Raw genomic sequence first — 12,866 nt, forward strand, 5'->3', positions numbered from 1 at the left:
CATTCTGGCAGTTTCTTAAAAAACTAAACAGGCAACTACCATATGAGCCAGCAATTACACTCCTGAGCATTTACCCTGGAAAAAGGAAGATTACATTCCATGAAAACCTGTGCGTAAATGTTTACAGCTGTATTTGTAATAACCCAAAATGGTAAAAATCCAGATGTGCTTTAACTAGTGAATGGTTAAACACAGTGGTCCACGTACACAGTACAACACTACTCAGCAAGGAAAAGGGAGCAAATTACTGACACACACAAGAACCCAGATGCATCTCCAGAGTAATAGGATGAATGAAAAAAGCCAATCCCAAAAGGTTTCACACTGTAGGATTCTATTCATAGGACATTCTCGAAATGACAAAGTTACAGAAATGGAAGACGTGTTAGAGGTTGTCAGGGATTAAGGAGGGAGTGGGTGTGGATACAAAAGGCCAACATGAGAGATCACTGTGGTGATGAAAATGTCCCGTATCTTGACTCTACCAATGTCATTATCAACACTACGGCACTACGGTTTTGCAAGATGCTGCCACTGGGGGAAACTGGATGAAGGGTACACGAGGTCCATTATTTATGCACAGGAATGTACAAGTATCTCAAAATAAAAAGTGTAAATAAAAAAAAAAAGAGGGGAGTGAGGATGGGAGGGGCATGAAAGAAAAAGCAAGAAAAAGGGGAATATGGGAGATCAGAAAAGATTTAAAGTGAAAGTATTTTAGGCTTACCACTCAATTTGTGCTTTATTCATATCATTCTACGTGTCTAGGTATCAACATTAACACATTCATCCAAAGTTTTAAAAAAATCTTATTTGCAAATGATTTTATCCTCACAAGGATACAAAACCTTAACAATCCAGAGGCCTCATCCACATTACTTTCTTCACCAGATGTTAAGTCATGCTTAGCTTTAAGTCACGGACAAAGACTTCTCTACCTAACTTACACAGGTCGGGGCTCGTCAGGTGAGATATTATCTTCCCATTTCTTTTGTTTCTTTTTGAGGAGAGGGACAGAATAACAGAAAGTGAGAATTGGCCTCTCTGGATACTGAATATGCAGGGCTAGGAAATTTAGTTTTAATAATATGAAATTACCTCGAGTTGAAGCCAAAGTGGCCTCAATAAAACACCCATGGAAAAGACAAATCATGACCTATGCCAAAAAATGAGTACCTTCCCAAGTATTTCTATTCTGTACGACCATGGATCAATAGAACACAACTATTTTTGCACAAACAGTTCACCTCCCACACACGTAATCACTGGTTCAGGTCGATATTTACCTTCTAAGGTTCCAAATGATGATCCTTGTCCCCTTCTTACCCATAATAGCATCAAGTTCTGCCAGTAATTTCTGTTCCGTAGAAAACAGAGAATGTTCCAGAATTGCTGCAAGGCTTGCTTTGGATTCTGCTAAATTTATCATCTGTCGTATATCCTAAGTTAAAGACTTAGAACAACAACATATTTTTCACAATTGAAGTATGCGAACTCAAATTTCGGTAACGACAACAACAAAAAACTATTTCCTAAATTAATATCTAAGTTTTGAAACTACAGTCTGATTTCAGATGAACACCAAGAAAGATGAAGTAGAAGCAAATTTATTATGATTCCTAATTTCATAGTTCCTAATATCTGAATGTGTTTTATAAAGACACAGAGGACATTTTCCTAAAGATATCTTGCTTCTCACGGTCATTAGGGGAAATTTCAAGGCAGACCACACATCTTATTAGACATGATACAACTGAAATACAGAGGAGAGCTACAGGAAGCTGCACACAGAACACAGCCACCTTGCGTTAGGGGTTTCTAAGGCACAATTCCAATGGAAGAGAGAAAGGGACAAAGGGCTGCCTCAGATGTGAAGAGGCAATGGACTGGAACAAGAGCTACAATGCACACTGTGATTGAAAAATGAGAATCGAGAGGAGGGCAAAAGGAGGGAATGGTTCACAATATTTCTTCAGAGTTTCTCCACAGTTTCTATTTCAAAATCAAAAGGATATGGTGTTTGTTGAATGCCACAATTGGGACAACAACATGTTCTGCTTTTATGACTTCCAAGTAGGTCTGAGACAAGAAGCCCACACTCATGCTTTCTCCGTTTTTGGTAAATACAATTGCATCTTTACCCAAACGCATAGAACCTGACTTGAAGCCATTCCCATACAAGCCAACTGGGACGTGACCATTCATGGTGACTTTGTCACTGAAGCCAAAGCTAAAAAGAAAACAAAAAGGATTTTTAAAATAAGTACGTATAATCTTCATTTTCTTAATTCAAAACCTGTAACATCAAGTAAAAAACCTGGGTATAAATGTCAGACTCAGCCTTTCTAGTTGCATTTTGAGGTGTTTCCCCATCTTTGAAAAGAAGAAAACTAAACCCACGCTGCAGGGCATAAGGGTGACACACGCTGAACCAGGAGGAGCTCCTTGCCTGGCACACCCTGTCCCAACGGCTGAGTTCTCAGGTGGGCTCCTGGGACCCTTGAGATTTCACCCCACGATATTTTAGATATGTCTAAATGTGAACGATTTTCTGAATCTGAGCAAGCCCACTGCGGTATGATTACTAACGGCGCCAAGTGGAGTTTCTGGCAACGCAACACGTATCTGAGAGACAGCGGAAAGGGCTTGGCTGCCACATTTCTCTACTCTGTATACCTGGACTACGTACCTCAGTTTCCCTTTCAGGCACATTTGGCTGCATACTGACATCCTAGTCTACGACCGTAGAGCCCAAGGCTTTGTGACTATTTTATCTTGCTTCCTTACACTCTGAATCCCTTTAAAATTACTCCCCACCAAAAGTGGCATTTTATTGGCAATACTGGCTAAAACTAATTAACGCTAGACTGTAAATAACTGCCATCAGTGTTACCACTCTAAAGGAATGGTGCAATTTTAGGTAAGTCAGACGTGGTGGGGGAGGGGGAGGATGGTAGGGCTTGTCTAATAATCAGCAGAAGATGATGGGAAGACTTGAGAGCACACAGGGCACTGTGGGTACCACGTGTGTTTAAAAAACAAAAACTATAGGCGATTAAGTATGACACCGGAAACCCCTGGGTAAAAGCAAGGTTTTCAAGAAATGTGACACTTTGACATACCTTAGCATTTTGTGTAATTTATCTGAAGTCATACCATTCCCATTATCAGTGAATGTCAAGCATATATGGTCATTTATCACCGTTTTGTCAATCCATATCTGTTTAGCGTTCACATCGGGATCGTAAGCATTATCTGAGAAACAAAAGTTTTGAGAAACTCTAACTTTGCATTTTGAAAGAACAATCAGTTCAGTAAAAGCCTTTAACAGGCAATCTATTTTTCAAAGTTTTTAAAAACCGCAATGCTTAGGGAACTCCTAAGACTCGAAAACACGACCCTAAACCGTACCTTGCTGTACGTGACTCATTCACCGATCAATACAGAGTTAACTCTCTCCAAAGCCCTCCATTTGTTACACAGAGAACAAAGATTGGTACCGACTGTACCGAAAAAGTACAAACAGGAAGAATCACTGTGCCAAATCGATGATCAAGACAGGGAGGTCTTCTTCTGTCCGAAGAACCAGCCCGGCTATCGAGTGAGAAGCTGAGAGCTGAGCGTCAACCAGCACTACACGTTGAGGCGGAGGGGATGCCACGAGTTACTGAATAAATTGGAAAGCAGTGATGTTTTCTGCTAAACTGGGCACATAGATGAAGGTTCGCCTTCGACACCGTTGTTCAAATTGTGGCCCTCTCAATCTAACCAAAGTTTCTGGTGGCTTTTATATTTCTATGATCTCTGTACAGATCCTCACTTAACACTCTTGTTTAGCAAACACTCTTGTTTGTCTCAGAATAGGGAAGGAGGAAGGAATATGAAAGAAAGAGAGAGAGAGAGAGAGAGAGAGAAAGAAAGAAAGAAAGAAAGAAAGAAAGAAAGAAAGAAAGAAAGAAAGAAAGAAAGAAAAGAAAAGAAAAGGAAAGGAAAGGAAAGAAAGGTGAAAAAAAATGTCAACAAAAGCAGTAATAACGTCAGCTTTCAAACTAAGTTCCACCGGAATATCCCTGACTAAAATTACTTTCTGAGGTATATTTTGAAATCTTTAGGACTAAACACAAATAATGGTTCTCAAACTATCCTTCCATAAGGGAGCCTACAATTAAAATAAAATAATCTTTTTAATCAGCCACTTCAGGAAAAACACTCTCCTGCATGAATCTTCCAGAGGAAAAAATCATGACCCATCATGCAAATGTGATCCCAGTCGTGCCTCTTTTCTCCTGCTCATTAAAACACTATTAAAATACAATTCTATACCCAATCGTTCTATTGGAGGAAACAATAACTTATTATCACAAATCAAGCGTAACATTAATCCCCCTACTTGCTAACATCAGAAAAACCCATTGTTACACATATTTCCAACTATTAAAAACCACCATTCCCATTTTTGCAATAGATCAATTTCTTTTATAATCATAATTATACTACTTTCAACATGTTTTATGAATTTGGCAAAATATTTTAATACTAATACAGGGAAAGTTGAGGAACAATTAATTTGACATTGATTTGAATAGCTGTTATACTAGATAACCTTTACCAATGGTTATCATTCAAGATCCATCTGTTTTATTAAACAGCACATTTGCATATTATTTTGCAATGAAAAGTTTTTTAAAACTTCACTTACAAGCAACAGATTATACATGAAATGTCAATTTTACATACCTATTAATTCAGCAACTGCACTGAAGGGCCAAGTGTGACTAGTAGAATTTGTATGTAAAAACTTCGGGCAAAGCTGAAACAAACCAATGATTCATGTAAATTAATTCAAGTCTTACTTTTGAGACAGAAACCAATATAATTTCCTGTCCCTGTATTAAACAATTCTGGGACCAAGTAAAACTTATAGCTGCTTGCTTCAGGATATACGTGGAAGATGTAACCGAGAAATAAGATTCTTGGAAGGCTGTGTGAAACTACTAAATAGTTCACTCATCAAGACTTGCCTCAAAACTCTTGCCTCCTCGGGTCCACCGTTCCAAAGCTATGATATCATAAACTGCCCAATCAGAAAGTTACCCCCCTTACAAGACTTACCTCAAAATTACTGTGAAAACACAACTAAGATCTTGCCAATGGGGTGTTTTCTCCTGAGTGCGTTAGGCTTAATAAACTTAACTTCACAGGGGCACCTGGGTGGCTCAGTCGGTTAAGTGTCTGACTTCGGCTCAAGTCACAATCCCACGGTTCGTGGGTTCGAGCCCTGCGTCCACCTCTGCGCTCGAACACTTGCTCAGAGCCTGGAGCCTGCTTTGGATTCTGTGTTTCCTTCTCTCTCTGCCCCTACCTCACTTGTGCTCTGTCTCACTCTGTCTCTCAAAAATAAATAAATGTAATAAATTTTTTTTTTAAAAATAAACGTCACACATTAATCAACAGGCTTTTCTAGTGGTCTTTTGGAAAATCAATATTTGATACCTTAATATTTACTCCAAGTTCATTACAGTTAAAACTGCAGGAGTGGAGTAATATACATTTATCCACCATTTTTACAGAATGTCAAAAGAAGTTCAAGTGAAACAAACGTTACTGATTTCCAAGGATTTTAGGTCTGATTTTATTCACAGTAATACAGTAGAGAAGACTACACCAATCAACCTCATGCTATAGAGGATTCTCCAAAATTCCTTAGAAATACAGATATCAAATGTATAAAAATGTACAAGCGGCTTTGAAAGGCCGAGGCTAGAAAATTTCAACATGCAGAGAATTTCCATGCAATGGGTATTTTATGTTCCTTTTAAACAGATCAGCTCACATTTAAAGGAAAAAAAGAGAGTGGACACTTTATTTAAGATGAAGAGCTCTGGAAATGGGATGAGATTATACTTCAAACCAGCTGTGTTTGCAGTGTTCAGCTGCTGCCACAAGGTGTCAGAAAGAGGTCGACTTTTCCTCTGTCTGCACTAGACTTGAAACAATCCCCAAGCATTCATTCACCATCAGCCTGAAGTACACATGTGAGAAATGAAATTCTGTAGAAGAGCAGTCTTCAGACAGGAGCAGGCACACATTCATGTAATGTGGAATGCAAGTAACTCAGACCTTCTACAGCATACGTTACAACGAGTTTTTAATAAAAATCAATTTCCAGATCTTCACCCTGCACAAGAGACCTTTTCTCAAATTAATCTACCTGAGGACCGTGCCAGGACCAGCCATCAGGAGGCTCTTCACGTCCCAGCCCCTCCCCCTGAGCAATTACCAGGCTACCAGTTACAGAAGAACGGTACAGTCCTCACCTGTTCTAATTTTATAAAGGGGCAGGGCTTTAGAGTGTGAAACCACTACCAAAGGAGAGGATTAATTAACCACCAAAATCCCTTAGAGCATTTATCTTTGCTCTATTTTATACATTCTGTTAGACGTGAAGTCTGGAGTTAGAAATGGTACATTTTGAATTTTAGATGTATGAACAGAATGTGATAGTGGTAATGTCAATTTTCATGTAATGTCTTCAGCCTACACATCAGTTCCAAACTGACACAGCACACATCGTTCTTGAGCAAGAATCCCAGGAGAGCAAAGCAAAGGCGGCATCAGTAAGAAATAATGAATAGCAAACAGTGGCTTTCTGGATCTCTAAACATAAGCAATTATTTTCAGCTATTCTTTAAAAAAATTTTTTAATGTCTATTTATTTATTTTGAGAGAGAGGGAGCGAGACAGCAAATATGCAGGTGGGGGAAGGGAAGGAGAGATAGGGAGAGAGAGAATCCCAAGCAGGCTCTGCACTGTCAGCACATAGCCCAACGCGAAGCTCAAACTATGAGATCATGACCTGAGCCGAAATGAAGAGTCAGATGCTTAACCAACTGAGCCAGCCAGGCGCCCCTCACCTATTCTTAATTCTCAACTCTATGTTGAGAACATGTCATTAGCTAGGAGGGGGGGAAAAACACCCTGGAGCAGCCAAAGCAGTAATAGATAGACGCACACGCGCGCGCACACACACACACACACACACACACACACACGCGCGCGCACACACGTGCGCTGACACGTAGAACAGAGTATGCTTAACTAGGTGTGTGATCTTGGGCAAGAAGCTTAACCTCTGTGCCTCAAGTTCTGTCATCTATAATAATGAGGATGACAATCATATCAGCTTACCAGGCTGTTAAGAATATTAAGGAACTTAATATTTGTAAAACGCTCAGGAGACCAACAGAAACATAGTAAGCACTATGTGAGTTCTTTAAAAAAAAGTTAAGTATTCCTTAACGACACAACTGAGCTCATATAAAAATAAAAATGAGGAAAATCCTTAATGGCTTCAAGTAAAGAAGGAATTAAAAATAAGATTTGATAATGAGGATGCAATGAGTGACTGGAATACAAAGGTTTTGGTTTTGTGACTCAGAGATAGATTTGGAAGTAAATGCCCCTCTCCCCACTCCTCTTCCCCTCCATTAGCAGAGGAGGGGTGGGAATCTGCTTAATGGGAAGCTTGTCTGTTTGGATCTGGATGCTTAAAAAAAAAAAAAGTGTAACACGAAGTTCTGTAAAAAGAGGCATGCCTTCCCTTGGGTTAAGTGTTTCAATTTATATAACCTGCAGAACCACTACGGAGACACAGCCTCAATCTGACAGCACACGATTCCCTACGTCATTATTTAGGGGAGTATTTTGAGTACACAATCTAAAATAACATTTAAGGGAACAACCCACCAGGAGAAAATGTTAGCAGGCAAGATATACTAGTACTAGACATCACCCCCACCCCCAAACAGTAGGAAACACGCACAAAAAACCAAGATGCTCTGAAGACCACCCAGATTTTTTAAAGAATCAATATAACTTTTAGAATCAGGGCGCCTGGGTGGCTCAGTCCTTAAGTGTCAGTCTTTGGCTCAAGTCATAATCTCGCGTTTTGTGAGTTCAAGCCCCTCGTCGGGTTCTGTGCTGACAGCTCGGAGACTAGAGCCTGCTTCGGATTCTGTCTCCCTGTCTCTCTGCCCTCCCCCCACTTGCACTCTGTCTGTCTGTCTCTCTCTCTCTCTCTCTCAAAAATAAATAAACGTTAAAAAAAATTAGCATCAACAAATAGTCACAAATTTAAAAAATCAGTTAAATATATAAAACTTTTTGGAAGCCTGAACACATAGAGTGTTCACTTACGCTCCCAACTGAAATTGCTCTGTCATGAAGGGAGGAAAAAAGGGAATAAACCCAGAAGAACAGAAACAGTCAGAGAAATGATGGATAATAGTACATAGAATAGTCCGTGGTTTGGATAATGACACTGATTTAATAGCCTGTAAAGAGCGAAGTCTGAAACCTGTAGGATAGGGGAAACAAAACAAGAAGCAGACCAGGAAGGAACCTTGGCAGAACTCCAGAAAGCCTCAGGAATTAGACTTTTGTGGCTCTGAAGTCAAAGGTACCAGAGGCTGTATGAAAACAAGACAGGTTTGGGGCGCCTGGGTGGCTCAGTCAGTTAACCGTCTGACTTTGGCTCAAGTCATGATCTCACGGTTCGTGGGTTGGAGCCCGATAGTGGGCTGGCTCTGCGCTGACAGTGCGGAGCCTGCTTGGGATTCTCTCTCTCTGCCCCTCCCCTGCTTGTGCACGGCCTCTTTCTCTCTCTCTCAAAATAAACAAACATAGAAGAAAAAGAAAGAGAAGGAGAATAAGAAACAGTAAAGACTCCCCCCCCCACCCCCGTTCTTTCTTTCATCCTGCAACTACTCTAAGCAACCCAGCAGAAAGCGGGCAGCCTGTTTTCTGGAGCAAGTGATGATGGCAGCTCAGAGACAACGAACATAGGTGGGTTAAAGGCAAGTCAGCAGACAGCCCAGAAAAAAACCCCTCACATCTATGGCCAAATGATCTTCCACAAGCGTGTAAAGACCACTCAATGGGGAAGGGACAGTCTTTTCAATAAACAGTGCTGGGAAAGCTAGATATCTACACACAAAAGAATCAAGTTGCACGTTACCTCACATCATACGGGGGGGAAATTAAAATGGATCAAAGATCTAACATAAAGAGTTAAAACTATAAAATTCTTAGAAGAAAGCACAGGGGAAGAGTTTCAGGACACTGGATTTGGATCTTGGATAGGACACCAAAAGCACAGGAAACAAAAAAATCAATTGTACTGTATCAGAATTTAAAACTTCTGCACATTAAAGGATACAACCGACAAAATGAAAAATCTATGGAATGGGAAAAAATCTGCAAGTATGTGGTACAAGGTTAACATCCAGAACACATAAAGAACTCCTACACAGATCAACACCAAAAGGACTAAAATCCTAAATAGTTGACAAAGGACCTGGATATTTCTCCATGGATGGTACACAAATGGCCACTAAATACAAGAAAAGATGCTCAACATCACTAATCATTAGGGAAATACAAATCAAAAGCACCATGAGATACCACCTCACACTCATTAGGACGGTATTATAAAAAAAATTTTTTAATGTTTGTTTATTTTTGAGAGAGACAGAGAGAGAGAGAGAGACAGAGCATGAGCAGGGAAAGGACAGAGAGAGAGGGGGACAGAGAGAGAGGGAGACAGAGAGAGAATGCGAAGCAAGCTCCAGGCTCTGAGCGGTCAGCACAGATGCACTAGATGCAAAATTCCTCTCTAGAAAATAGAATAATTTCTAAAAGCTCCATTTGGTTCTTTTACAAGTTGTGCATGGGGCTCGACCTCATGCACCGTGAGATCATGACCTGAGCCGAAGTTGGACACTCAACTGACTGAGCCCCCCAGGTGCCCCAGGATCATATTATAAAAGTAAACATAGAATTGTCATGATCCAGCAATTCCACCGCTGGGTATATACTGAAAATAAATGAAAGCAGGATCTTGAAGAGATTATTTGTACACCCGTGTTTATAGCAGCATTATTCACAACAGCCAAAAGGTGGAAGCAACATAAATACCCATCAACGAATGGATAAACAAAATGTGGTATATTCATACAAGGGAATATTTTTCAGCCTCAAAAAGATACCTTGACACATGCTACAGCTAACCACCTTGAGGACATTATGCTAAGTGAAATAAACCGGTCACAAAAAGGCAAATAATTCATGACTATACTTATATGAGATACCTACAGGAGTCAAATTCACAGATAGTAGAACGGTGGTTGCTAGGGGCTATGGGAAGGGAAATGGAGAATTATTTTTTAATGGGTACAGAGTTTAAGTTTTGCAAGATAAAAAGTTCTGGAGACTGTACAACAAAGTGAATGTATCTGAAGATTTTTTTTTTAATGTTTATTTTTGAGAGAGAGCGAGCGCATACGCACCTGCACATGCATGTGGTGGGGAGGGGCAGAGAGAAAGGGAGACTGAGGATCCAAAGCGGGCTCTGCGCTGACAGCAGAAAGCCCGATGCGGGGCTGGAACTGACGAGCCCTGAGATCATGATCTGAGCCGAAGTCGGAGGCTGAACCGACTGAGCCACCCAGGTGCCCCACGATGTGAATGTATGTAACACTACTAACTTGTACACTTAAAAATGATTAGGATGGTAAATTTTATGTGAAGCGTATTTTGCCACAATAATAAACAAAGAGATAAATACCAAGTCAGCACACTGAACAATGGACACTCCTTTCCCTAGCTGAGCTTTCAGATGAGCTACCAACCAGAATTATATATGCCATGGCAAGAGACTAGATGCAAAATTCCTCTCTAGAAAACAGAATAATGTCTAAAAGCTCCATTTGGTTCTTTTACAAGTTGTGCCAAGCCCTTCTGGATAGCATCTTATTTTTGTTGTTCCCACTTTTTAAAAACTTTTAATAATGTTTATTTTATATTTTGTTAAGTTTTTATTTAAATCCCAGTTAACGTACAGCGTTAATATAAGTTTCAGATGCGCAATATAGTTGATTCAACACTCCCATAGAACGCCTAGTGCTCATCACAAATGTTTAAGTTATTTTTAACAAACGTATTTTCGAACACTTGCACTCTCTATGGTCTTACGAACACTGACATAGGGTGCCCCCAACAAAATATGACCGATTCCTTCCTGCCTGATCACCCAACACTGAAGCCCACCGAAGGGGCTCTATCGTGTACGAACATCTTCCAGTCAGCTTTTAGTGTCTCACTTGGAAATGTAAGCAGGTTAACCACCTCCGGACACTTGAGAATGTGTAAAATTAGAAATCAAAAACACGCAGAAAAAGGAACAAAGTAGCAGCAATGCAGTGAGCAAAACAAAACAAAAACTTCACAAAAATACTATGATCAATATGCCCAGCAACAGCAAATACTTTGTCCAGGGAGACTTTAAAAAGACATTCAGAGAGTAAGATAGTGTTTATAATAATTAAACACATGGTAAGAGAAAGGTAAAAGAACAAATGGAGAAAATCTCACAGAAAAGAAAGAAAAAACAGTGAGAAGGAAAACAAGAGACAACAGAGAAGAGAAAACCAGAGGGATGAAATTTGTCAAATAAATGAGAAAACTTTCCTGATTATGAAGGACTTGGAGTTTCTAGCCTGAGTGCCCAATACAATGCACAGAACTCTATCACAATAAAGCATGCCTTTAAAATTCTAAGAGAATCATTTGTAACTTAGAATTACAAACCCAGCTAAATGATATGTAAAGAGAAAGCAATGTATTTCCAAGAAATGACATAAAATTTCTTCTCGTGTACTCTGCTTTCAAGAAGGTATACCTGTTTTTGGAAGGATGGATGGGCTCCGCCACTACCAGGAACAAAAATAGCAAGTATTTACGGAGTGCTTACTACATGCACAGGCCTTTTATATGTATTTACTCCTTTACTGTTTAAAACCACCCTTTGAAGTGGATAAATTATGCCCATCCTTCAGACTGGAAACTCAGGCGTAGAGAGTAAGTAACTTGCCAAGGTTACACATCCAGGTGTCAGGATTTGAACCCAGGCAAGTGGGCTCCAGGGCCCATGCTCTCAGTCACTGACCTGTTGTCCCTGCCAAGGGAGTAAACCCTGAAAGAGGAATATGTGGAATGGGGACCCAACAAAAAGGGGAAGGAAATTTCCAGAAAAATGATAAAGGGAAGTCCCCAAAACACAAGTGAGCCAACAAAACTGACAAAATATTGGGTGTGCTTGAGCACATCTGGAAAAGATTTTCTAGGTCTGTGAAAGTTTGGATGAAAGAGTGATCAGTACAGACCAAATCTAAGCAAACAAAATACAATTATTAACTTCAGAAAAACAAAAAGCTGTACAGCAAAGGAAATGCAATCATAGTTCTGTTTGGCTCACTTGTGAATTGTGGTAAGAGTGATAAATCAGACAGTAATTCAACAAAAAAGAGAGATACATGCATGGGAAGGATGGGAGGAGTTGAAGAGTGTGCACATGTCAGTTAAATCCATAGCAGACTACTGGAAAATAACAAAATGGTACCAGCGTTTTTACTTAGAAATATGGAAGCAAAAAGCAACAATTTAAGTGTTTTTGTCACTCTGCAGTCCATTCTAAGATCTCTCACCCTCCAAAATTAAAAAAAAACAAAAAAAAAAAAAAAACAACTGCATAATTATGGTTCACCTCTGTGCCTTAGGGTCTATGATTTTGACAAATGCATAAACTCATTAATTCCTAGACTCCCCTAATGAAAACATTTGAGAGCTATATGCAAACAATGAGCAGGGCTATATTCCAATGAAACTTTATGGAAACTGAAATGTCTACGTCACATAATTTTTCTATGTCACAAAATATTCTTTGATTTTTTCCCAACTGTTTAAGGATCATTCTTAGCTTGTGGGTCACACAAAAACAGGTGGCAGGCTGGATTTGGCCCATGAGCTGT

At 39.8% G+C, this 12,866-nt stretch overlaps 1 protein-coding gene across 1 annotated transcript in view; it reads right to left on the reverse strand.

The window, feature by feature from the left end:
• The window catches only part of MORC3 (MORC family CW-type zinc finger 3), a 41,102-nt gene that overhangs the window by 26,170 nt on the left and 2,066 nt on the right, over positions 1-12,866 (reverse strand). Inside the window, exons 2-5 of the mRNA XM_042956913.1 lie at positions 4,738-4,810; positions 3,123-3,255; positions 2,016-2,230; positions 1,287-1,434 (exon numbers count right to left, since the gene is read on the reverse strand). Of these exons, the coding sequence (XP_042812847.1) occupies positions 1,287-1,434; positions 2,016-2,230; positions 3,123-3,255; positions 4,738-4,810 (569 nt within the window). The remainder of the gene's footprint in view (positions 1-1,286; positions 1,435-2,015; positions 2,231-3,122; positions 3,256-4,737; positions 4,811-12,866) is intronic.

This window comes from Panthera tigris, chromosome C2 (assembly GCF_018350195.1).
Source record: "Panthera tigris isolate Pti1 chromosome C2, P.tigris_Pti1_mat1.1, whole genome shotgun sequence".
Classification (NCBI taxonomy): domain Eukaryota; kingdom Metazoa; phylum Chordata; class Mammalia; order Carnivora; family Felidae; genus Panthera; species Panthera tigris.